Raw genomic sequence first — 26,466 nt, forward strand, 5'->3', positions numbered from 1 at the left:
TATAATCAGAGGTGGGACTGTGCCTCTCCGTGTGTTTGTGTACCGGTTGTACGCCAGCGTTCCCAAGGGATGCGGCATGTGGTTGTTGCCTGTGCATGAGGCCGACAGGGGTTATAATATCTGTCTGTGTTCATTTGGTGTGATCCTTAAAGTGGTGGAACAGCAAATACATCAAAATGATAAAAGAACATACATTGACATTTGTCTTCCTAGTTTTGCCGAAACATTTTATCATCAACACTTAAAAAAATAAAATGAGTGTATTATCAAAGTAATTTTTTTTGTTTTGTTTGGATGCTCAACAGGCATGAGCTTGAGATTTCATAGCAAATCTTAATGAATATCCATCCATCCAAGGGTTGCGGGCGGGCAGGAGGCGGGGTACACCCTGAACTGGTTGCCAGCCAATCGCAGGGCACATACATACAAACAAACAACCATTCACACTCACATTCACACCTACGGGCAATTTAAAGTCTTCAATCAACCTACCACGCATGTTTTGGGGATGTGGGAGGAAACTGGAGTGCCTGGAGAAACCCACGCAGGCAGGGGAGAACATGCAAACTCCACACAGGCGGGGATTGAACCCTGGTCCTCAGAACTGTGAAGCTGACGCTCTAACCAGTCACTCACCGTGCCGCCAACTTAATGAATAATGGGTTGTTTTACCATAACATTGCGTCTTAAATTTTCATTTTAAATTGGTTGAGATGGAGATTGTCTCTAAACGTTATGAACTACTGTTCCAATACCTGTCTTGTATTTAACACAATAATGCTACCCATAGAGGTTGCTGTTTGGATGGAGGACAAGTTACTATAGCTGACTTGACGTTCTTCTTTTGGGACAGTCTAAAACGCTTAACGTATAAAAAAGTCTGAAAACTTCCATCGATCATTACCAAAATGTATGTGGACATTTCTACTTAGGCCCCCTTGGACCTCTGAAAATATCAGAACGATTGCACCAATATTATGGATTTTATGGACATTAAGCGTTTTCGTCATTAAGCAATGTTCCGTTTTGTATTCATTGGAGAGGAAAACGCTTAACGTCCATAAAATCCAAAATATTGGGGCTTATTGTTCTGATATTTTCATAGGTGGAAGATGGCATAAGTAGAGTCCACATAAATTATGGTGACGATTGATCACAGTTTTCTGACATTACTTACACTAAGCGTTTTAGACTGTCCCCATCTTTAGTCGAGTGATTCCCATCCACTATGGCATGGCACACTAGTGTGCCGTAAAAGGTTATCGGGGGCGCCATGGGAAAGTATCTAATTTCACTTTGTGTTTTTAATTACAGATATATCTTTGTTCATCTGCCAGTGATGTGTAGTGACAGGCAGAACAATTAAATGCTCTCCCATTAGATGGTTGAAGGTACAATAAACTTGTGTATCCACCTGTTGACATTCATACAACAGAATAAGTCATGGCTTCCAGCAAGTATATCATCAGCTTTGTGTTCAAATAAACAAGTCCAGAGTTCACACTGAGTGACGTAATTTTGTGAGTAAATTGAGACGAGATTATCATTATTTCAGTCTCCATACCTTTTATGACATTTTTGTTTGGTGATGTGCTGTAAGATTTTTCTAATGTAAAATGAGTGCCTTGGCTCAATAAAGGTTGGAAACACTGCTTTAGAAAGCTACTGAGCGCCTCTGCTGTTTGCAAAAAAGTGCTATACTCAAAATCAGACATAATTTCTTGATTAGAATATCTATGTATTTACAGATGATTCAGATCAAACATGACCTCCTCAGCCCCTAATTCTTAAGACTCAACTAATCAATTAATTAATCATGATACCCATCCCTATAGACAAGAGGAGTGGAAAATTAAAAAGCTTAACTTTGGGCAGGTAATTCAATGGAAAGTCATTTAACTCAAGGCCTGTCTTTTTCTATTTTTGTCAGAGAAGAGGACAAGAACATCTTTGATTACTGTAGAGAAAACAACATCGAGCACATCAGCAAGGCCATCAGCTCCCAGAAAGTGGACATCAACCTCAAAGACGAAGAGGTAATAAAAGGACCTGTAGTAATAACGTCCTAGCATGATGCACAACATTGGCTACATAGGGCACATCTCCTTGCTCATCACTACAGTTCTTCATGAGGCTGTTTCAACTCAAACCTAACTGCAGTATTGCCTGTGTAACAGCAGAGGGCAATGGTGAAGTTTCAGAAAAGCCAGTCGCCTGACTGGAGGCCAAGAAACTGTGTCCGCTTAAGTTGCACGCCTCCCCATTTGTGTGGAGTTCTCATTGGGAGAAATATTTCCAAGAGACATACAACTTGTCAGTATAATTATCTTGCAAATTTATCTTTATTTACTTTTTTAAAGGTTATTTTGTGATAATTACACACAGGCATCCAATACAGAGGACACCATAGCAGTAATGCAGCTTTAATTTTGTACACGAATGTTATAGGGAGCTACTTGCGCTAAAGTATTCCAAAAAGTCAGTCATGTCTTATCACCCTTTAACTGTTCATATTTAACACCAATCCAGTATATTTGGAGACGTACGTATTTGTAAACTACATGTGATGCTCGATTTTCACTTGATCTTGAGCGCAGAATTCTTGCCTTGTAAGTTAACTTTTTGTTCTTAAAAGAATTCCCTGATTGATTCATGATAGTCCACTGAAGCTCTCCAATTAAGTTACAATGGCCTACTACTTAACTCTGGGCTTTAGTGATGATGCAAGCAACATTCAGTAGCCACACACCTGAGGAGAGCAGGGAAAGAGAGGAGTGAGGAGCAAGCCTATTAGTATTCTGGCTCGTTCCATAAGTATCCATTCTAACATGCAGCTGTGGTGATCAATATGATTTAAGCAGCAGAATTGGACTAGGAGAGTTTGTTTTACCTAATTGCTCCCACTGAAAAATGAACTTGATCTCAGACCAAAGGAGAGGCGTCTCTCTCTCTCTCTCTCTCTGTGTGTGTGTGTGTGTGTGTGTGTGTGTGTGTGTGTGTGTGTGTGTGCGTGCGTGCGTGCGTGCGTGCGTGCGCGCGTTTCAACATGATATAGCACAGCGGGCTGCTGATCTATGTAGTATGGACACACAAACAGATGCATGCACACACACGCTCACAGCCCAATCAGTCCAGCCTACAGATTTGCTTCTTTTTGTTGCAAAGGTCTCGTTCTCCACTTTTAAAGAATACAATGGTATATTTTTTTTCTTTTAGCGAAAAGACTGACTGACATATTTTAACTTAAGGTTAACTTGTTGGTGTATACGCGGTGCCCAAACAAGTGCAACAAAAGCCCTTAAATCAGACCTAACTGATCCTTCTATGTTGTTTGCACACAATTTAAACGTCTTCTTGTGCTGACTGTGGTCTGTGTGTTTGCAGGGGCGTGCTCTCCTGCACTGGGCTTGCGACAGAGGCCACAAAGAACTGGTTTCATTTCTCCTGCAGCACAAAGCCGATATCAACAGCCAGGTAGGCCCTTTCGTAAATTTGACTAAATTTAAGTGAGTGAGAAAAGGATCCTGACAATCTTTATACCGATTATGATGATCAGAGTATGAGACACGTTTATCCCAAGGATTTCATTTTAGGTTAGCAAAATATCAACACAACAAGTAAAAATTGTCATGGAGGTTTTGACTTAGGGAAGAATTTGAATGAAATAAATAATTTTTGGCGGCACGGTGGCCTACTGGTTAGATCGCCAGCCTCACAGTTCTGAGGACCCGGGTTCAGTCCCCGGCCCCGCCTGTGTGGAGTTTGCATGTTCCCACCGTGCCTGCGTGCGTTTTCTCCGGGCACTCCGGTTTCCTCCCACATCCCAAAAACATGCATTAATTGAAGACTCTAAATTGCCCCCGTAGGTGTGACTGTGAGTGCGAATGGTTGTTTGTTTGTTTGTGCCCTGCGATTGGCTGGCAACCAGTTCAGGGTGTACCCCGCCTCCTGCCCGATGATAGCTGGGATAGGCTCCGGCACACCCGCGACCCTAGTGAGGAGAAGCGGCTCAGAAAATGGATGGATGGATACATAATGTTTACTTTATACTGGGGATTGCCATTTGAGAACCTGTTCTTGATTGATCAATGGGAATATTAACAATAAATTTATAGTACTGTATATTTTTGTACCAACAATAGTATCAGTCCACACTGCCTCGTTAAAAGGAAAACTACTAGAATATTACTCATTAGTACGTAGAACTCCGGCTAGGCCATGCTGCTCCATCTGCTGCTTCTAATGGGTCACTGTCACACTTGGCCCCAATGCAAGTGTTTTATAATGGCGATAAATGTAAACATTCATCAAATTAGTTGTGTAGTCTTTGTGTAATCCTGCTAACTCACAAACCAGTGGCATCAAAGCAATACTTCTCACTCTTGGGATTTTGTGCTTGGCCGCGGTCACCTTCATGTAGCAGAGCCTGAAGAAATATTGGAGCAATCAAAAGTCACTTGATCAACAAAGCTGTCCCTCTCTACTTGATACCATGAAAGTGTGTGAATAACTTTTGAAGGACATATAAAGCCATCAATCATGAAAACCCCATAACACTACTGACCGTCTATGCTGTTTTCTCCCTGTAAAAATACCCTGAGTGTGAATGACCAGATATTATTGGATTTACCTCCACGTGCACAGGCGCACAGGCAAACCTTAAGTTATATTCTGTCATTTTCAGATCCCTATTTCCCTTCCCTTCTCCCCCCAACCCCTGCCCGAAGGTCACCTTTAATTCACTTTGAGCCACAGACAAATCCTCCAGAGCTTCATCAAAAAGAGGTGGCTGGTCACTAGTGTAGCCTTTAGCCTCCCTAAGGTTTAGCAACATCCTGGAGGCTTTAGCTTGGACTGTAAGCTGGCTCAGCTGCACATTGGAGAAATTAGTCCTCTGTCTGCCCAGAAGGCACGACACAGCCACCAGGTTGCACACCGAGGCTTTAACCGTAAGGCTGAATCAATTGGAAGTAATCAGGCAAATTGTTTTACGTCGCACAAGCCACATAATCAGGACATTTCACAAATGACTTTGTGTGGTCATACGTGGCATTTTGTTTCCAGTGATGTAGTGAGGAGGAGTGGGGGATTTGCTGGGAATGGTTTATAAAGGACTTAACAGAGGGATAACTATGAAAACATCTCACTGATGATATAGAGCATAATCAAGATAAAACAATAGCTAGTCTTCTGTCCCATTTGGAAAAAGCAGCATACATATTTCTTCATGTTTCTGTCACTAAAATTTAAATTGTGGCTCACTCAAATTGAGTAATATTCAATATATATTATGTTATTATAATTATAATATATATAAAATATTATAATTATATATTAATATTTGCCCGTGCTGGATGAATTTGAGCAGAATATTTAGCATCCTCCACAGATACCTTCTCGCAGTTGGCAGAAAGTGATTGATGCTGATTTTAAAGGTCCCCTTTCATCTAAGTTTTTATTTTTTTCTCATCTTTGATGACCTGTCATCAGGCTTGCAAGATAATTTTGGGTTGGAATGCCCAAAGCTCTATTTGTTTAAGCTATTCTAGTTGGTCTTTTTCACCTGGCAATTGAGATGGCTGGATTTCTCATTAATATGCCACATGTAAACAAGCTTTGCTCTTATTGGATCACTCAGCTACTCAATGTAACTTTTGGAAAACAGCTTCGCTCTGGCGAATGGCGATATCTCAGCGGCCGAGCCAAGCATTTATAGCGACTTTTAGTTCATTTCGTTCAATATGAGTCTTACCATCATCGTGAAACAGAATTCACCCATCCATCACACTATAACGTACCTGGCTCGCTGCATTCATCTGTTGCGTCCATTTTGGCGACAGTGGCCATAGTTACATTCAATATTAAAAATATAGTTCAGTATTGTTGCAAAACACAACACATTTATGCTTTTGTATACTGTATTTGCATGGCTAGTGGCGGCTGCGCAGCCAGCTGCCTCTGCTCGCTCCAAACCCAGAAATGCACCTCCAGCAGTGTGTGAAAGCTTATTTTACCAAGCCATCCTGCACATAATGGACCCGAACACTGCATAATTCTGGTTCTGAAATCCTTAGAAAATTCTCCCAAAATAAATTGAAGCCATTTATTCCTCAACTCCTCTGAATTTGGCTGGTGATGCAAAGTTTAAGCTTTGCACAAGACGCAGCCGCGTTGCCACTCAGCAATTTTTCCCGAGATGAGTGGGTGTGTAGCAACCACGAAATGGGCAGGTACTTGAATAATGAGTTAACATTCGCAAGTACACTGAAGTCCGATCTGGTCTTTTTTCAAGCCTTATGCATTTATCGTCTTTTGGATTCAGTCGACAAACCGCATGGATGTAAGACTTCAGCCAGGTCACAGATTCATTTTGACATATGTTAAGCATAAAACAGTAGAAAAAAAATGGATTTTGATGGAAGGAGACCTTTAATTCGGATAGGTGTTAATTATTTGAAAATCAAGCAAGCCATCCAGAAAGTACAGACATTCTAGTCACAATTCTCCTGGATGAGGACCTTTTCAATATTTGGAAGCTATTAAGTTCAGCAGATGTTTTTAGCAAGCATCCACTCTTGTAGCTTTGGCTCATACCATTTTTTTTTAACATATCCAATTGTTGGGGTCAAAAGAAGTAGTAATGATATTCTAAATCCCCCATTAAGTTGAGTAAATACACTCATAATGTGATTTGCCCTTGTCTATTAAAATCAGTAACAGATGTCAAGTGGGATACACTGTGGTGGTCTACATTCTTTTCTACCTTACTGTATTTTTTGTTCGTGTAAATAAGCCATTTCCTGCTAAATGCTCACTAGTTGCTTAAAAAGTCACCAGAAACCTCAATAAATTAAACAACAGATTGTGAATTCTAACTCCAGGAACAATCACATTTGGTGCTTTTGAAGTGAATGACTGCGGCTCGGAATCCCGATCAAACTTGCAAGCATTTTGTAGCACGATATCTCATTAGAGAGAGATTCCAGAAATTAGACAAGCAGTGATATTGGAAGCAGATTTATGAGGTGGCTGAGAGAAAAATGTAGTTGTTTAAATCATACCACTCCGTCACAATGCCAAATTATCTCATTATTTAAAGCTTGTGGAATGATGTCTTTCTTAATAGAACTCGCTTGAACCCCCTTTTTGTCGTTTTCTTTTTAATCAGAGAAGAGGTAATGACTTTGTGGCCAAAGTCTGTGATAGCCCCCCCACCCCCCCACCCCTCCAAAAAAAACCAAACAAACAAAAAAATAAAACATTTAAAAGAGAAATGGACGAATGTTTGTTTGGCACCAGTGGTAATCTCGCTTGACCTCCACCAACTGCTGAGCAACCAGTAAATAAAGATCAAACATGATTTATGCTTAATTTGTTGATTAAAAAAGGTGGGGGTACTTTAGAGTTAAACAAAAAGTATTATTTGCCCGGCTGAGGAGGCAAATCGTTTGAAATTAATCAACTGATTGTTTTAGTGAATTGTTCCCAAACCCTGGTAACCTGCATTAAGGGCTCGTTTGATCGTTAATCCTGGATCAAGCCTGGGGGTGTGGCAGTACAATAGATCGGTGTGTGGCTCTGCCACCTGCCAACTGTAGTACAGACCCCATCCTCACAATGTTGTCACTAGCCCAGTGAAAGTGGGGCAGGCACACACTGTGGCAAGTAGACTCTCACTTCATGTAACTATGGAAATTACAGCTTAACTGAATTTAAGCACTTTTTGCTAGAATGTATTTATGAGACTGAATGAGGCAGAGGCTTAAATTAATTTAAGGCATTCCATCATATCACAAGTGGAGTGAAACTGGATCAGGCTGTCAGTGTAATTAAGTAATTAGCATCCCCCCTCGGATTTGCTATAGAATTGTAATATCATCATGTACAGTAGGTGTTAGCATTATCTGTAATCGCATCATTATACATTTCAAAACCCATAGACTGATAAATCTAAAAAGTAAAATTTTCCAAAGGACAATAGCCAGCAATTATGAAAAATGATGACAATGTTCTAGGGCAGGGACTCTCCCTCTAAATTCCGATTCGTTATTGTTGTGTTGACAGTAATGAATGACTTCTGAATCAGAATCGAATCGTTATTCCTTGTACTATTCCCAAATAAAGACATGTCATAGTCTAACTAATGAAGAAAATCTAATTTGATTATTCACCAACTATCTATTGAAGTGGAAAGAGAATACGCTGGCTAGCTGGCTAACTCATCATCTGCCACGCTCTCCCATTCATTCTGCCACACATCCCCCTGCAGCGATGGCCCCTTTTCTAGCTTTGGTTGTGGTGCTGCCATGAACATCCATGCAGCTCCTTGGTCTGAGCTATCGAACACCTCCTTCCGCGAAGATCATCGTCTCGCTAATTGTGTCCCTGATCAATGATAAAATGCAAGAACGAACTACAACTGCACACATGCACAGAAACTATGTGCAGTAAGTCAAAATGGGGTCGGTCATAAACAGGCTAAAAATGGTGAAATATTGTTTTTATTTTATTTTAAATTTTATTATTTTTGGTAAACAACACAACAACATTCTCCCCACAAAGAATATAATAACAGGAACAAACAGCGTCGCTTGGATGAACAGTGGTAAAAGTACACTTGTCAAATGACAATGACATGTTCAGAAGATAGAGAAGCCAAGTCTGTAAACCAAGTAGATAAATAGTTTTAGAACTTGTTGCTGTTAAATTATATGACTGTATCACTGTCTTGAGATAAACACTATCCAGTTTGTATACGTAACATGAGAGGTGTCCTGGCTGGACCACCATCATCATAGACCACTTGAGTAGGTGAACTGGGGTTGCGATCACAATGATTTTGAAGCTGCTTTTGTGTCAATGCTGAGAAACAAGCAATTACACTAGGCTGTTGTTCTCCAATATGGCTAAAATGTAAGTATGCATGCACATGACTTTTTAACTAAACATGGATAAAACAGTGTTGTTTTGGCCACTTGTTTATCTGATCATTAATGCTTTATGGCAGTGGCATTGAAAGATCGAAAAGGCAAACTTTTAAAAATGGAAATTAATGTTATTTTAACAAAAAAGTGTATGTTTTAGTTTATTTATTTAATGTGTGTTAGTATGTCACATTTATTCATGAATTGTGTGCATGGGGCTGCTGTGTGCGTGCCACTCAAAGTAATAAAAAGCTTGATCACACTTCTCCGGTGAAGTGTACACTTAGTGTGATCAGCGAAGACTCCCATAACTCAAATTCTTAAACAAGAGTATTGTAAATATACTTTTGGAGAAAACAGTGTATCGGGGGTGCTTATCACTCACTGCACTGTGTGCAAATTGCAGTGTGTCAAGTTGCATTTTTAAAATGTTTTTCTACGTGGAACGTTTAGTAAAATGCAATACCCTCCTGTTTTCTTTGATAGATTGTCTAAGCTTTCTCTAACAGTGGGTATGTAAAACAGATCTGCCCCAAAAGTGAATGTGTCCATCTTCTTCATTCCTTCACCAGGTTTCTTTTTCTACTTTTGATGAGAAGAAATGTGAATGAAACCATTCCCAGTTGACTCATTCTTTCTGGGAGGGAATAGGCTCCCACACATTGAGACTGTTTGTTTTTAATGCTTTGGTGACTTTGGGAGTCTCTCAGTGATATTTAACACCCAACAATGTGTGTGCCTGTGTTGTCATTTTCGGTTCAACATCCACAGTTCAGTCATCCCACACGTACCCAACTTTTGTTTCCAGGTGCAAATCCCGGCCCCCCGACTCAAACATTCCAATAAGACAGACAGTTGCCATGAAAATGTGCAGTTTTTCATGGGAATTTGAGTCAGATATTTCAGAGATGCTGCAGACAGGCACAATTGTCGAAAACAGCCAAGTGTATTTACACAATGTGGTACTTTGAGCGTGATTAGTGGGAGTAAGTGGCAGAGGCGTGGAGGGAAAGTTGGGATTAACCCAAAAAAGTGCAGGTTAACCCCACACAAACACGCCATGAAGGACACAATGTTCACGCCACACCAAGAGGAAGTGAGCGGAAGACGAAGCGGAGCAGGTGTCACACGCTCATGTACGACTGTTTCGCTCTCCCTCGCCTCCACTTTGTATTAAAACAACATGATCCATGAGGCAGAGAGGGTGACTTGCAGCACCGCTAATTCTAATTAATCCAGCGTGGTAGCACGGCCGCGGCAGGACCCAAGTGCTCCCAGTCTATCAGATAGAAATTCATAACTTAATTGAGGTCAGAGCCCGGAGCCGACAGAACAAAAGTCTCCAGCCGGGACCAGCTCGATCAATAGTAATAAATATCAGACTGCAGGGATTGCCCGCAATTGGCGGCTGAGGAACACAAAACAACAAAGTCGACTTGATGCTACTATCCTGGCTATTGGTACTGGATTTAACTATTTCAGTTTATGGATCCAGTGGAGGGGCTTTAATCATACGATTTATGACAATGACGTGATACTGTGACAGAATTGCAGGATCTTTAAGTCATCTTTTTACCACTCATGTATGTTAGTTTCTAATTATTTTACACTTTCATTTCCCTAATGAAGCTTAGTAGAAACAAGCAACAGAACATACAGTTAAAAAAAACAACAACTGTCAATGTCATATCTGTGGTTGTTACCTTATACAACATCAGAATTATCTTTCACTTAAAGTCTTTAACAAAATGTATTTTGTTCCAGCCTGGGCTTTTAGTTATTAATAATGATTTATTATTTTAAATTATTTCTAAAATATAAACCCCAAGGATACAGTAACAGCCAGCTGAAGTTTCCAAGAACATTTTACTATACAGTACATTATTTTCATGATAAAGAAGAAAGGTACTGAAATTGCCTGATGAATGAACAATTGGGACATCAATTGAATTCATTATTACTTATTTGGTTGAGATAGTTCTGGCCTTGAAGGGAACGCTTGTGCCGCAGCAATTTCAGTGTTCCTGTTACCTTATAGAAAATAAAGAAATTATTACATTCGGCATCCACCCGGTTCATGCTTCTGTGAAAAAAGCTTAGTAAAAGCAGAATAGATGTACTTCATATTCATATTAATATCTCATAATTGCACTATTGTGTCTGTCTTATCTTGTAGAAACTTGGTTTTCGTATGCCCTAGTTTTTGTACAATTAATATTTTTTGTGGAAATTTTGTCCCATTTTTCATGCAGTTGAAAATAGTAGATACCAAACTCATCTGCTAGTCTGCGTACTCGGCCACTCATTTCCAGAAATTGAGGACTCACACATAGCATCCCAAGGGGATGCGCAACTTTGTGGGGTGTTTTCTTGTTGCATGATCGTCACTCCACACTTCATTGCAAGAAGCATTTTGAAATGTTTGTGCTTATTTGGGTGTGATTGTTCAATAAGCCACCACCATGGGGCCAAAGAAAGTACGAAAATAGCAGATTCCCTTTCCAAACAATAACCTATCCTGCTAACTTTCCTCTCTTAGCTGTCTTTCATACGACACCAAAAACAAATAGAGGCAAGAGTGATGTTTAATGTTAAATTTTCTTAGTAATGTATATTAGTGTATTTGTGTATGTTAAACTAGTTAGCTATAACATTTATTTTTTGGGTGTCTTAACAAATGAATTGGATTTACATTATTTTCTTCGAGAAATATTGTTTTTATACAATTCAGTTTTACTCAGACCTTTTGGAACGATTAATCACGAAAACCAAGGTTTCACTGTTTTTGGAGCGAGAGAGGATTCTTTTCCCTGTTCAGCATCTTTTGTAGCTCACACAAGCACACACACGCGCACACACACATTTGGCTGATTGAAAGTCAATGTTGGCGGTATTGTTACAGGTTGCCTTCGCTCCCCTTTCCCAGCAATACTGTCTATAACTAATGGCTCAGTCAACCCAGTCACGGCAAATACCCAATATGATTCATCATAATTGTGTGCACCCAAGTGTGTTGCGCATACATGCGCTCGTAAATGTGCAACCTTTCCTCTACAGTGCACAAGATTAGTATGTACAAAAAGGAATACAAATGAAAAATGCACTCTGGAGAAACCAACTTCACTCTGCTGTATGCCACAATCACACAATATCCTGTGCATGACTCTTTCATTCTGGATTTGAGATAAACACATTTCAGCTCCCTCAGCAGCTTGACTGATTAATACTGGACTCAACTATAGTTTGCTTCGTACACTGTTACACATATTTAAGAGCACTCCCACTGACTGCCTCTTTATAATAGAGCCAATGACAGCATTACTATTAAGTATTACTCTCATCTTTACAAGTTTGTTTGCCTCCCGACTTTTCTCTCCTATAACTTTATGGCATTCCTGCCTCTGATGCATCCGATAAGGTCTGCAAGAGGATTTTGGTAGTTTGTGATGTTTATGGCATTCTTTGCGGTAAGATTGTCATCATCAATATGAACATATTTTATCTTTGAATGACTGCCTCAAAATTATGTCTTTAATTATAATTAAAACCTTAATACATAGTCCAATCCATTCACAATCACAGATCCTATGAGCATGCAGGCAAAGGAAAGATGTCGGAGTTGGTGGGCTTTATTAATAGTGTTGCATCCAAGAAAACCTCAGCTCTGCGCTGGAAGTGAACTTGCTTCTCTTCAGCAACCAAACATTATTTGCATTTATTGTAATATTTGTTGCGGCATGGTGAACGACTGGTTATCACATCTGCCTCACAGTTCTGAGGACCGGGTTTCAAATCCTGGCCTCACCTGTATGGAGTTTGCATGTTCTCCCCTTGCCTGCGGGGGATTTCTCCGGGTACTCCGGTTTCCTCCCACATCCCAAAAACATGCATGATAGATTGATTGAAGACTCTAAATTGCCCATAGGTGTGAATGTGAGTGCGAATGGTTGTTTGTTTATATGTGCCCTACGATTGGCCGGCGACCAGTTCAGGGTGTACCCCGCACTCACCCGAAGAGAGCTGGGATAGGCGTCACACTAGTGAGTATAAGCGGTACAGAAAATGAATGGGTGGAGCCGAAACGGAACAGGAATCGCTTAAATTCAAACGATGCCAAATTGCCGATGTCAAATTCAAATGATCAAATTCAAACTTGTCATACGCAAAACAATGTGAATATGATTCCATTCCTGTTGTCTGTCCCTCTGCAGGAATTAAAGTCACTAGTCACATTTTTTTTTTTTTTTTTTGCTAGAGGGTTCAGAAAAGTCACTAAGTTGGCTACACTGACTGTGCTTTTTGTAAACTAGCTCCTGTCTGTTTGCAGCCATTTGTCAGTGGCAGCAGTGCATGTCATCTAGTGATGATGGATGAATATTGAATTGAATTCATCTGAATTTGGTTAAGTTCCTTTCTAGAGAACAGGTCATGAATATTTCAGTCGAAATCATTCCCTAGGGGTGTACTTGGTAGTTATGTTTAATTGGTGTTAGGACTAGGAGGAGGGCTTTGGGAAAAATGTTCCCCCTGGATGCAAAAAGTTAGAGAACCCCTGATCTATGATATCGGGACATGCAAATGCATGCTTTCATCAACGCACAATTCTCCATTCAGATTTACCACAGTGTCACCAACTAAAGTTTGGCGGTAGCTCTGGACCAAAATAATATTGTTTCCTTACTGTTACTTTGACAATACCCCGTCATTGCCTACTTTTCTATAGCAAGCACAGTGAGTTTTATGAGAAATAGAAATGGCATATATGCACTTTACATTTTTATAAACACCACTGTGAGATGGTCTTCTAGGATTCGTATTATCCAGTCGCCAAACTGCTTGAATTAATGAAATGAGAGCTGGAGCCGTGTCAAAAGAGCCAGTCAGACATTCACACACTTATGAATGTATAATGCGAGCACTCAGAGGCTAGCTTGTGACTTGACATTAATGCTGCTGTCCAAAGATCCCTTGCAGCAGGTAACAGTCGTCTTTGCCTTCATCAGCTCTTGTTTCTTTCTTATTGGCCACTCACTGGGCCTCGCCTACATCCTACTATTTGATTTCCATCGTTCTTAACCATCCACATAAATTGTCAGGCGCATTAAAGCTGTCCTCGACCGCTTCATGCAGAGAAGGGGGGAGTAAGAGCACAGAAACACAGTGGGTGGAGTGAGGAGGGGGGGGGGGGGGTCTGTGAGGAGAGCGAATAAACAAAGTAAGTGTTTTGCCTTCCATCAGTCTCCCGCAGTACTCAGCTTTATGAGCCCCCCACCACCCCTACTCCCGCTGCCTCCACCGCAGCCCCCACTCACTTGGCCATTGATTTTCATATTACACTCTTTTATGCATTTATTTATTTCATATATTTCTTTTTAAACATCATCGATGAGCTGTAGGAGAACAGACGATGGGGGCCCCCCAAGCCATGTTAATTCTGGGCTTCAACCCTATCCTCATCTCTGATGATCGTAATGGAGGCTAAGGCGTCCCATGGGAACAAGCATTCTTGGTGACGTGAAGAGGGGAGGGGAGTGCGCCAGGGTAGAAGACGAGGGATTTACAAACAAGGGAAGAAGATTTTTTTCTCCTATCTGTGAAAACCAATTGAACTATTGTGCATTTTAAGGTTGCTTTTGCTGTACTTATTGAATTAACTGTTGAGTAAAAATAGCAGTACTCTATACCATCTTTACTGGTTTATGATGTCAGCTATAGGCGTGGGTGGGGTGGGGGGGGGACCCGGGCACCTGAAGGACACACCCAGACGGTGTGAAGGGCAGCGAGTTAGGCGTCAAGCTAATTTGACCACGGGTGGCAGTCCTCACACACTGAGTGGCAAGGTTACCTCTTGCGCTCTGAGAGGAGGCCCAGATTCAATTAAGCCCCCCCCCACACACACACACACACACACACACAACGCCCATAGAACGCACACACGCATCAGATTTTTCATTTAAAATTCCAAGACACACACGCACTCAAAAATACCTCACGTTTGCAAAAGTAAATAAACATAATTTTCCTGCATGGGGAAATTCAATTTACACTCTCGAGAGATGTTGTATGTTCAGTGCCTTGCTCTAGGGTATTAAATAATCCTCAGGAAGTGAATAGCTTTGTTGGCAACTAATACTGTACCTATTTAAAGATTGAAAGATAGATTTGGAATTCATGTAAAGAACCTGTAACACTGATTAAAAGATAACTCCTTCCATACTGAGGTATGGAGGATGAACCTCTGACCTTAGCAATATTACCACCACGCTCTAACCAAGTCATACAATTAGAGTAGAGCCTCTTAGTTGGAGCACAATCTGTTCGGCTTGACTTCTGATTTGTTCGGCTTTTGAATCAATTTCGCCCTTAGACTATGGCGGCAATACATCATTTCCAGGGTCCAACTGTCACCATCATAAAGCCTTCATTAACTGTACGGGGACATTTTAAAGTAACATTTAATATTTAACATGAACAAATTGAGTTAAAAATACAAAACAGTCAGTGTTATTGTTAATGACAAATAATAAAGGGCTCCTCCCTTTATATGATAAGGTTTGCAAAACAAACAAACCCCAAAAACATGCAAATCCTTTGCTGATTGTCAAATGTTCTGCACAATTTTTAGGGATATTTTTGTATGTCTTTGGAGTTTCTACTGTACAGCAACCCCTATGGTTCGCTGCAATCCTAAAGCTTTAGAAATGTCTTTTGTAACCCTTTCAAGACTGATAGATGTCAATTACTTTATTTCTCGACTGTTCTGGAATTTCTTTGGATTATGTAATTTTGTAGCCGCTTTTTTAGATCTTTTGTCCGATTTTGTCAGGACAAATTATGTTTAAGTGACTTCTTGATTGAACAGGTCTGGAGGTAATCAGGTTTGGGTGTGATCAGTATAAATTAACCAAAAATTGTGATTAGCCACAATTACAATGTAATTATTGCACAGTGTGTAATTGTATATTTTGTTACAGTTTTTCACCGCGAAATGCTGTCCACCAACAATGGATGTGAAGAATAAAAGTTGTTGAACATTAGTTGACTTGTCAAATCTTTCTGAACTAGAAGAAAACTTTTGGGAGGATTTAAACTTCTCCAAAACCTGATGAAGTTGGGACGTTGTGTAAAATGTAAATAAAAATAGAATACAAGGATTTGCGAATCCTTTTTAATCTATATTCAATTGAATACACTACAACAACAAGATATTTTATGTTCAAACTGATTAACCTTTTTTCTCTTTCTCCAAATATGCACTCATTTTGAATTTGATTCCTGCAACATGTTCCAAAAAAGCTGGAACAGGGGCATGTTTACCAGTGCGTTACATTCATTATTATTATTAACTTGTTTTATGCGGAGATGCTACAATTGCATTGTGAAAGGCTGAAGTGTGTGAAGAAAGTCAGTCTTGCAAGAATATGTAATGACCAAAAATAGTTGTTTAAAAAGGATTATGATATATGTGCTTCGCTCAGTCGTTAATCATGTAAAAGTGCAAGTACTCTGTCATTGCTGATAACCCGTGCCTGCTTGTTTGTCTCACAGGTCTTTGCAATCCATCCTATTCACAAAAACTCACTTGGTATGTCTTGTGCTCTGCAGTCATTCATCATAAAATCTTTAAAAAGTCTATGACGTTTCAGGTTTTTGGGGCCACAGTTGCTGTTCTTGTTCTTGATTGGCCCGGGTTTAGTGACCATCATCTTCATCTCCTCCATCTTGCAGCTTTTTGATTAATGGCACCTGCTCTGCATAATGCGATCTGCTTGAATCTGCATGCCAATGATTTCAGTCGATCGATTCACCCAATACACGCGCGCACTCCCTCCCAGCCGCTGTCACTACAAAAGTCAGAAGCTGCTGTATGCATTGTTCATAAATCATAATTGCTGGACCATTTTTTCCCCACGTGTTTAATGTTGAGAGGAGAAGAGAAATGGGATAGTGTGAAGTTTAAAAAAGGAAGAAGAACAAAACAGAGAGAGAATCCATGATGATTGCTCTAATTTATCCCTGATATATTAGGATTTCACAACACAGTTCAAATTGGAAGCTGGTCCTTTAAATGCTGAACAGCAAGCAAATTTTTTAGTTGTCTTTACAGAAGTGTCACTTAATCAGTATGGTAAATTTGTTGATATTGATGTTGATTTAGAATCTGGCAGCACGGTGAGCACATCGACCTCACAGTTCTGAAGTTGTGTGGAGTTTGCATGTTCTCCCCGTGCCTGCGTGGGTTTTCCCCTGGGTACTCCGGTTTTCCTCCCACATTCCAAAAACATGCACGGTAGGTTAATTGAAGATTCTTAATTGTCCTTATGTTGTGTGTGTGTGTGTGTGTGTGTGTGTGCGTGCGTCCGTGCGTGCGTGCGTCCTGCTATAGGCTGGTGACCAGTTTTATATATATATATATATGTTGTCCTTATATGTATTGTCCTTAGGTTGTGTGTGTGTGTGTATATGTGTGTGTGTGTGTGTGTGTGTGTGTGTGTGCGCACGCACATGCGTGCGTGCGTCCTGCTATAGGCTGGTGACCAGTTCAGGTTGTACCCCTGAGATATGCTCCACCACACTCGCAACCCTAGTGGGGATAAATGGTACAGAGAATGGATGGATGGATTTAGATTATCGACGCTGTTGGGCCGTATCATTCAAATTGGGATTATACCTTAATGTTGCTATCATATACTGTTACTCACCAACAACACCCCAAAATCGTGTTGAATTACTAATGTAATAATATATTTCTTTTAAAAATAAATTAAAAATCTCGAATTTATTATGATTTCACTGCGATTGGCTGGCAACCAGGTCAGGGTGTACACCGCCTCCTGCCCAATGACAGCTGGGATAGGCTCCAGCACACCCGCGACCCTAGTGAGGAGAAGCGGCTCAGAAAATGGATGGATGGATGATTAAAATGATCGGTCGGACACATCGCCAATGCCAGCTGTCCACATCAAAGTTTGCACTTCTGCCAACCACCCGACTAGACAAAAACTCTTTCATACTTCACAAAATAAAACAAGTGTTGTTACATCATCTTCCGAAGATCTTTATGTGTGATGCACTAAGCGATGAGCTGACTAAGCGGTGGAAATGAATCTTCATGTGCCTACCTTCTTGGCTGACCAGTTTCTTCTGCACAGAAGTATTATGGCAATCTATTTTTTTAACAAAACAGGTTTACTCAGATGTATCTAACCTATTTTTACTTGTTACTGTCCAAAAAGCATCCAGAATTTCACCAGTCTTGAGGCAACAAAATACCTCATGGCTCCTCCAGAGTTAGGGAAGAGGCGCAGTTTTACAACACGTCTCAGACAGTTAATGGATTTGTTCTCAATCTATTTTCAACACTCTAAATTGGTTAATAATGCGTAACAATAGCAGCCTACGTATGTACAGATTTGTGAAAAAATATGAACTTGACAGTATTTGGATAAATGAGGTTTACGCTCAACAGCAACGATATGTCAAAGCATCTGTATATAATAAGGATAAAATCAGGTGTAATTTGGTAAGAAAGCCAATATGTGTCTTTTGATCTGTCATTGAAGCTAATCACACTGTCTCAAATTGTAAACAATGATTGATTGATGAAAGGCACAATCAACCGACCACAACATTAGGCACCCATGCAAAATTCTCATTGGAAGAGATCTATCTTCTTCTAAAACTTCTTTGACAGTTTCAGTAGGAGGCAAAATATTAGAAACAGCGCTCTGTGATAAATGTGTCATTGCGTGTTGAATGAGTGTTGTTCAAAACTAAACACTATTGTCTTTGTAAGGGCAGTGATCACATTTTGCAGCTGTACCTAATGTAGTGGTCCATGACTGTATACATTATTTCAACATACACACTTGTATACAACGGCAATCATATTAACTTATGATTATTAAGTTTATTATATTTAATTCATGGTTGCTGGGATAAATCACCTAGTTCTGCTGCCTTATAGAGATTTGTTCAGTTTTGGGGGAAGCTTGTTCCACCGCTGGATCTGCTGGATTTGACAGGACAGGCTTTAACATCAACCGCAACAAATCTCATCCAAGGTTCAGACACACAATCAGAATGAAATGCCGCGAGACTGTATCATAGACTCCAGAGATCTCTGCGTTCTATTTGTATCCCCAAACTGAGTTATGTTTTATGACCTTGAAGCTGCCACTTAATGCTGCTGTAAACAGTTTAGGCTCAAGATTTGGACTATTCTTGTTCAACCAGCAAGAAATTTGTGAAAGCGGATCCAGGCATAAAACCAGTTCAGTCACTTTCTATGAATGACATTTGTGACAGTCCTCCTATCTTTGTGCTGTGGATAAGTTTAAGTACAGCTGACAGTTTTTATTACTGACTTGATATTCCACCACTCTCATCAGACATATGACAGATGCTATGCTTTTTTATGAGTTTACACAAAAATGTAAACATGCTATCTAAGGTTTTCTTCGGACCTATTTATTTGTAAGACTAAAAAAAATCAAAACTGTGCGGCACGTCTTTCTCTTTTCTCTTTCATCAATCTCTTACCTCACCTCACTTGCATGGTAGAAATGATAGATGGGTGTGATTTTAACATCTAGCAATACCGCAATTGTACTAATAGGTCATTCCCTATTCATGCTGCACCTAAGCATATTGGTCCGGCCCATTAGGGTGATCCACTGTTCGGTGCTGGAGATACTGCTATTGTGCAAGCAGCTGCTTTATTGAACACTCTGCTGACGTTTCTGCACCGCAAGGGGAAAGTTTGGATGACATGCGAAAGCAGGGGTTTGGTTCAACATGCCTCTGTAATGGGATGGGAACAGGGGTGCACCCGAGCGGGGGGTGGCGGGAGTAAGGGGCCGGTCTGTCTTCCAAGCTACTTCCAAAGCAAATGGAAGACAATCCAATTTCCTGTGATTCCATCAAGCCTCGGTCCTTGATCCAGGGGCATTAGGGAACACTGAGCGGACAGGCCACTGACCCATCACATGTACGTACACACACACACACACACACACACACACGCTACACATTGCATTAAAAACACCGTCTACAGTCAACGCACTATACATCTGTATTTGTCATTTTAAATATTGCATTTTGTTACTCTACATTGTTTTAAGTTCTTTCGTTAGTTGAGGTGACTTATTCCGTGTTGTATCCAATATAGTATGACTCACATTTTTTACATGGGTATTTTTAAAAACACATTTTGGCCTTTCACCTATAGGAATTTTGATTACGGCACTGAAAATTGAACTTATGAAAAAGTCCAGCAAGATTTTATAAAGGGGTAACTGCTTTTTTCTATTGCTGTGTAAATTATATATACACTGCCACCAGAACGTATTTACACCCCTTCACTTTTCCCAAATTTTGCTGTTACAGACTTATTCTAAAGCTGATTTGAGTAGTTTTTTCTTTATTTCTTTCAAAAAAAATCTAAATAAATTATACCATAATGACAAAGTACAATTCCAATGAAGTTGGGCCATTGTGTTAAACATAAATAAAAACAGAATACAATGATTTGCAAATCATGTTCCACCTATATTTAATTGAGTGCACTACAAAGACAAGATATTTAATGTTCAAACTGATAAACTTTATTGTTTTCAGCAAATAATCATTAACCTAGAATTTTATGGCTGCAACACGTTCCAAAAAAGCTGGGACAGGGTCATGTTTACCACTGTGTTACATTACCTTTTCTTTTCACAACATTCAATAAACGTTTGGGAACTGAGGACACTTAATTGTTGAAGCTTTGTAGGTGGAATTCTTTCCCATTCTTGCTTGATGTACAGCTTCTGCTGTTCAACAGTCCGGGGTCTCCGTTGTCATATTTTACGCTTCATAATGCGCCACACATTTTCAATGGGAGACAGGTCTGGACTACAGGCAGGCCTGTCTAGCACTCTTACTACGAAGCCACGCTGTTGTAACAGGTGCAGAATGTGGTTTGGCATTGTCTTGCTGAAATAAGCAGGGGCGTCCATGAAAAAGACGTTGCTTGGATGGCAGCATATGTTTCTCCAAACCCAGTATGTACCTTTCAGCATTAATGGTGCCTTCACAGATGCGTAAGTTACCCATGCCATTGGTACTAACACAGCCCCATACCATCACAGATGCTGGCTTTTGAACTTTGCGTCCATAACATTCCGGATGGTTCTTTTACTCTTTGGCCCGGAGGACACGACGTCCACAATTTCCAAAAACAATTTGAAATGTGGACTCGTCGGACCACAGAACACTTTTCCATTTTGCATCAGTCCATCTTAGATGAGCTCAGGCCCAGAGAAGCTGGCAGCGTTTCTGGGTGTTGTTGATAAATGACTTTTGTTTTGCATAGTAGAGTTTCAAGTTGCACTTACGGATGTAGTGCCAAACTGTATTTACTGACATTGGTTTTCTGAAGTGTTCCTGAGCCCATTTGGTGATATCCTTTACACATTGATGTCAGTTTTTGATGCAGTGCCGCCTGAGGGATCGAAGGTCATGGGCATTCAATGTTGGTTTTTGACCTTGCCGCTTACATGCAGTAATTTCTCCAGATTCTCTGAACCTTTTGATGACGATATGGACCGTAGATGATGAAATCCCTAAATTCCTTGCAATTTTATGTTGAGGAACATTGTCCTTAAACTGTTCGACTATTTTCTCACGCACTTGTTCACAAAGAGGTGAACCTTGCCCCATCTTTGCTTGTGAATGACTGAGCAATTCAGGGAAGCTCCTTTTATACCCAATTATGGCACCCACCTGTTCCTAATTAGCCTGTTCACCTGTGGGATGTTCCAAACATGAGCATTCCTCAACTTTCTCAGTCTTTTTTGCCACCTGTCCCACCTTTTTTGCCACCTGTCCCAGCTTTTATTTGCTAAAAACAATAACTTTTATCAGTTTGAAGATTAAATTCACAGTCGCAATAGTGTTAGCCAGGTGATGAGCATTGCCTCTTCTTCTCCAGATATGATGCTTGCAATTCAGGCCAAAATGTTTTATTTTGGTTTCATCAGACCAGAGAATTTGGTTTCTGCAGGTGTGAGAATCCTTAAGGTGCCTTTTGGCAAACTCCAAGTGGGCTGCCATGTGCTTTTAAGGGAAAAGTGGCTTCCGTGTGGCCACTCTACCATAAAGGGCTGATTAGAGGAGTGCGTTAGCAATGGTTGACCTTCTGGATGGTTCTCTTAGCTCCACAAGGGAACAGTGGAGCTCCACCTTAATGACCATAGGGTTTTTGTTCACCTCTCTGACCATGGCCCTTCTTCCCCGATTACTCAGCTTGGTCGGACAGCCAGATCTAGGAAGGGTCCTGGTAATTCCAAACTTTTTCCTTTTCCGAATAAAAAATAAAAATCGGAAATGCTGCTGAAATTCTTCTGTGTCCTTCCTCAGATTTGTGCCTTGAGACAATCCAGTCTCGGAGGTCAGCAGACAATTCCTTAGACGTCATTGCTTGGTTTCTGCTCTGATATGCACTGCCAACTATGAGACCCTATATAGACAGGTGTGTGCCATTCCAAACGATGTTCAGTCATCTGAATTTACCACAGGTGGACTCATTCAAGTTTTAGAAGCATCTCAAGATTGATTAGTGAAAAAAAAATGCTCCTGAGTGTCATCATAATGCATGACCCAAGGCGGTTGCTGTCACATTTCAGGCTTTTGATTGAGCCAATGAATGGGTATTCATGTAGACAAAGATTTGGCTTGTTGCTGTATGAGTGTTTTTATTTTTATTTTTTTCTGAACGTGCTACAGTTCATACATTTTAGTGCAATTCTCGCAAGAACATGTGAATAAGAACTGCTATTTATCATGCATTTTCATAATATTCAAAGGGAAACCCATTGGCTGGCAACCAGTTCAGGGTGTACCCCACCTCCTGCCCGTTGATAGCTGGGATAGGCTCCAGCACGCCCGCGACCCAAGTGAGGAGAAGCGGCTCAGAAAATGGATGGAGGGATCAAAGGGAAACCCGACATTCCATTTATTCTGCATATCGATGACTCTTTGTCAAGTATACATGGATATTAAAGTCAACAACCTCTGGAGTGATGAATCATTGTTTTTAATCCGAAATGTTCCCATTTTAACACAGTTTTAGCCAGTTCTATTTAACACCAACAAACAACAAGCAGGGTGGGATTTCCCAGTTAGACTGCCAACATTCTTGTTGTGGGTTAACTACGACCCTTTTTCTACTCACTGGTGGAGATTTGCATCTGTGTTTGAGACCCACCCAGAGGGAATAGAAAGCTCTAATCCAATTAGAAGATCCCCAAAGTGCTGCCCCAGAGACAGAGAGAAAAAGAGTGTAGGAAAGAGAGAGAGCATAACAATAGGATCACCATGCACTGAGGATGGTCTGGATGGAAGAAGCGAGGGAAGGAGGGAAAAATAAGGAAACAGGGGATGGAAGCAGAGGGAATATGGTGGAGTATTTGAGTGAAGGGTAAAGAGGGAAAAGGTGGATGTGGTAATGACAGCAGAAGTGGAGGGAAAGAGATGACAAAAAAAAAGTGAGGCAAGAAGCAGAAGACTTGGTAGTCACGAGGAAAAGTTACTGTTGAAATACCAAAAGTGAACAAGACTAATGCACACTTTCATCATCATGCTTTTAATCTTTTCAAAGTGTTTTCACTGCAGAAAACGAAATGTCACTATGTCTGCCGCGTTATAATCCGCCTCCAATCACGTGAACCCATTGGATTTTTGTTCTGAAGGTGCCGCCAGCACTTTGACCATTCATCATCATTATGAGGTGCAAAGGCAGGCTGGAGCAGTGATTAAGAACTGAATCTTCTGTTGATGATGCCTGTCATAGATTGGGTCTTATTATACCTATACACACACCTCTAGCCCTGTCCTCAAGCCACATTTCTAACAAGAATTATGTCTCTACAATTGACCTCTTAACCTGAATTACCATCACACACACACAGACACACCACTAACTCTTAACATACCCTCTGTTGTCCCAGGACTGATGTGTATCTAGGGTTGGGCATCGTTTGTATTTGAGCGATTCCGGTTCCGATTCTTTAGTTCGATTCTGGTTCCAAACGATTCTCGAGTCAGGTTCTTTTAAGGGGCTGGGTCAGAAAAGTTTGCATGGTTTATAAAAAGGATGTCCAAATTATAAGCATCAATTTTCTTAGCAGCCCGCCGCATAGACTAAAATGAAGTTTTGACTCAAGGTTCTTTATAACCAGTATCAAACCTATGAACTAAAAGGTAATGTGTATGGAACTAACCCAATTGACTTAATATTCATTAATTAATGTTTATGCTACAAATCAAATATAGCATTGTTAAAATAGTTACTTCAACTGTTTTAACTATGTATTTTTTTTGGTTCACCCACCCAGTTGGCTTGACTTCACTGACAGTAGCTGCCTCTGTATTCTGTTTCATCACATCACATGGTTTATATGTCCAAGTTTGAACTTGACTTCTTGTTTTAAGCTTGTAGCCTTTTATTTTGAAGGGTACGCACCAGAACTCAGCATTTTGGCACAAAAAGTAACTTCACACGGCACCAGTGATTGTTTTATTTTTTATTATTATTAGGATTTATTTTTTTATTTTTTATTTTATTTAATTTTTTTAATGGATGGAAACAAATGCTATAAAATGCTGATTCCTTTCCCTATTCCCTGATGAGGCCCAAGGTTTGTGTTTGTGATAATGTGAGACAACGTTTATGTGAATTTTGTCCCAATTCATTTTGATGTAAAGTTGCTCTGGTGAAGTTTTAGCCCAATGTTAAGTTTTTTTGTTTTTTTTTTAATCATTGGCACTTACATTGGTTTAAAGACTGTAATAAATGCTAAAAACCATCAGTGCAAAAAGTGCAAGCAACTGTTTACATTGTTAGCTGTCTCAATGTTGGCATAGACGTATTTTATTGTTTCACTCACCCAATTGACTTAGAGTTGACTTCACTGAAGCTCCGCACGGTGTAGGCTGAGGCTCGGAGCGCGTCAGACGCTACACATCGTGTAAAACTCCTTTGCACAGTATAATCTTATTCCAAGTGTTGCACTGAGGCGACTGGTCATTCATTTCAACAAAGTTAAGACACACTTTTGTTCGCCGCCGCTGCCGTTGGGCACGAGCACATTATTGTGCCCGTTCTTCTTTGTTGGTTTTGGCCACTTCGCGGCTGGAGGACTAGGCAACGAAACTGGGAACATTTTAATTTGAACGGTTCCGGGAAAACCGGAGTGTTAGTCCCGGTTCTCGATTCTCGATGCCCAACCTTATGTGTGTCAGTGTCACATAGCTACCATGTTAAGTAAACATACTGTATATTTAAAGAAATAAATGACAGGTAACCACTTGTAAACATATTTCTACACTGTGGTAATAGCTGCTGCAACAGCTGTCTACGATGCCCTTACAAAGCTAATCTCAGCTTTGATTTACATTACACAAATTGTAATCGATTTATCATGCCCATCTCCAGTATGGCACCTTTCAAAGCCAAAGCCTTAAACAGAAGAACCAACCTGTTGAGGATGGTTATAGTGATTGTGTAGAATCTATTGTTTATTGATCATAAAGCAGTTAAGTCAAAATGTAATGTACCACCACTACTACCACTTTACTGGATTTGTGGTCTAAAGCGGAAGAACAACATGCCGTTAGCTGTGGGAAGTTGGGTGACATCCACGCAAACGTCCACTGTGGCACAACTCCTCTGGGTAGTGTATTCTGCTCAGTCCATCACTGGCATTGAAACAGGAGTTTAAATCATTCAGAGAGATTCTCCCATCCTATTTAAAAATATTTAAAATAATTTTTCATCATCATATGTTTTAATAATTTTCCCATTGGTCGATCAAGGAAATTTGTCATGCTCATCCCTAATTGAAATACATAAACATATTTTTGAAAGCACACAAAGCAGTCAGACAGATCATGATCATGTTTGCTCCCAAATCAATACCTCATCTCCTCATAATCCCCCCCATGGGCCAATGAAAACCTATCCCCAACAAGTAGCCACTGATTGGTATGCTAACAGGTGAATTTGGAGCATTTGGATTTGTGCTTGCCAATGTTGGCTGCAAATTTATTTCTATTGTCATAACTCTGTGCTGATTTATTCTTCATTCGTCACAAGTCTTTTGAACATTGTCTTTGCCTTTCACAGGATAATGAAGGACAGACGGCGCTACATTATGGTAAGAAGGCAGCTGTTGATGTGGGTCTTTCTGTTAACTTTTAAGTGCATCTGCACATTGATGGAAATGTGTCCCCGTCAACTTCCTGTGCTCCTTTTCCATCCCAATGAGGCTTTCCTGTTCCTTGTGCATGTCCTTTGGTATGTTTGTATCTATGCATGTGTGGCTATTCCTACCTGTATTTGTTCTATCTATGTTAGCAAATGTGTGTGTATAGATGTGTGTAATAATCGCCAGGCCTCCCAGAGGAAATCAGCAGCAGTTCTGAGACTCCTCCTGACCCTCTCATGCCCCAACACACATGTCCCTGAGGGGCGGTTCCCTTGTCCTTCTGAGCCTGCATT

General features: G+C 40.4%; 1 protein-coding gene across 2 annotated transcripts in view; it reads left to right on the top strand.

Annotated features, from left to right (window-relative positions):
- acbd6 (acyl-CoA binding domain containing 6) overlaps positions 1–26,466 on the top strand; it is a 42,204-nt gene that overhangs the window by 12,037 nt on the left and 3,701 nt on the right. For both annotated transcript variants that reach the window (XM_061683915.1, XM_061683916.1), the window contains 3 exons: positions 1,931–2,036; positions 3,385–3,474; positions 26,092–26,122. In XM_061683915.1, the coding sequence (XP_061539899.1) occupies positions 1,931–2,036; positions 3,385–3,474; positions 26,092–26,122 (227 nt within the window). The remainder of the gene's footprint in view (positions 1–1,930; positions 2,037–3,384; positions 3,475–26,091; positions 26,123–26,466) is intronic.

This window comes from Phycodurus eques, chromosome 8 (genome assembly GCF_024500275.1).
Source record: "Phycodurus eques isolate BA_2022a chromosome 8, UOR_Pequ_1.1, whole genome shotgun sequence".
NCBI lineage: Eukaryota > Metazoa > Chordata > Actinopteri > Syngnathiformes > Syngnathidae > Phycodurus > Phycodurus eques.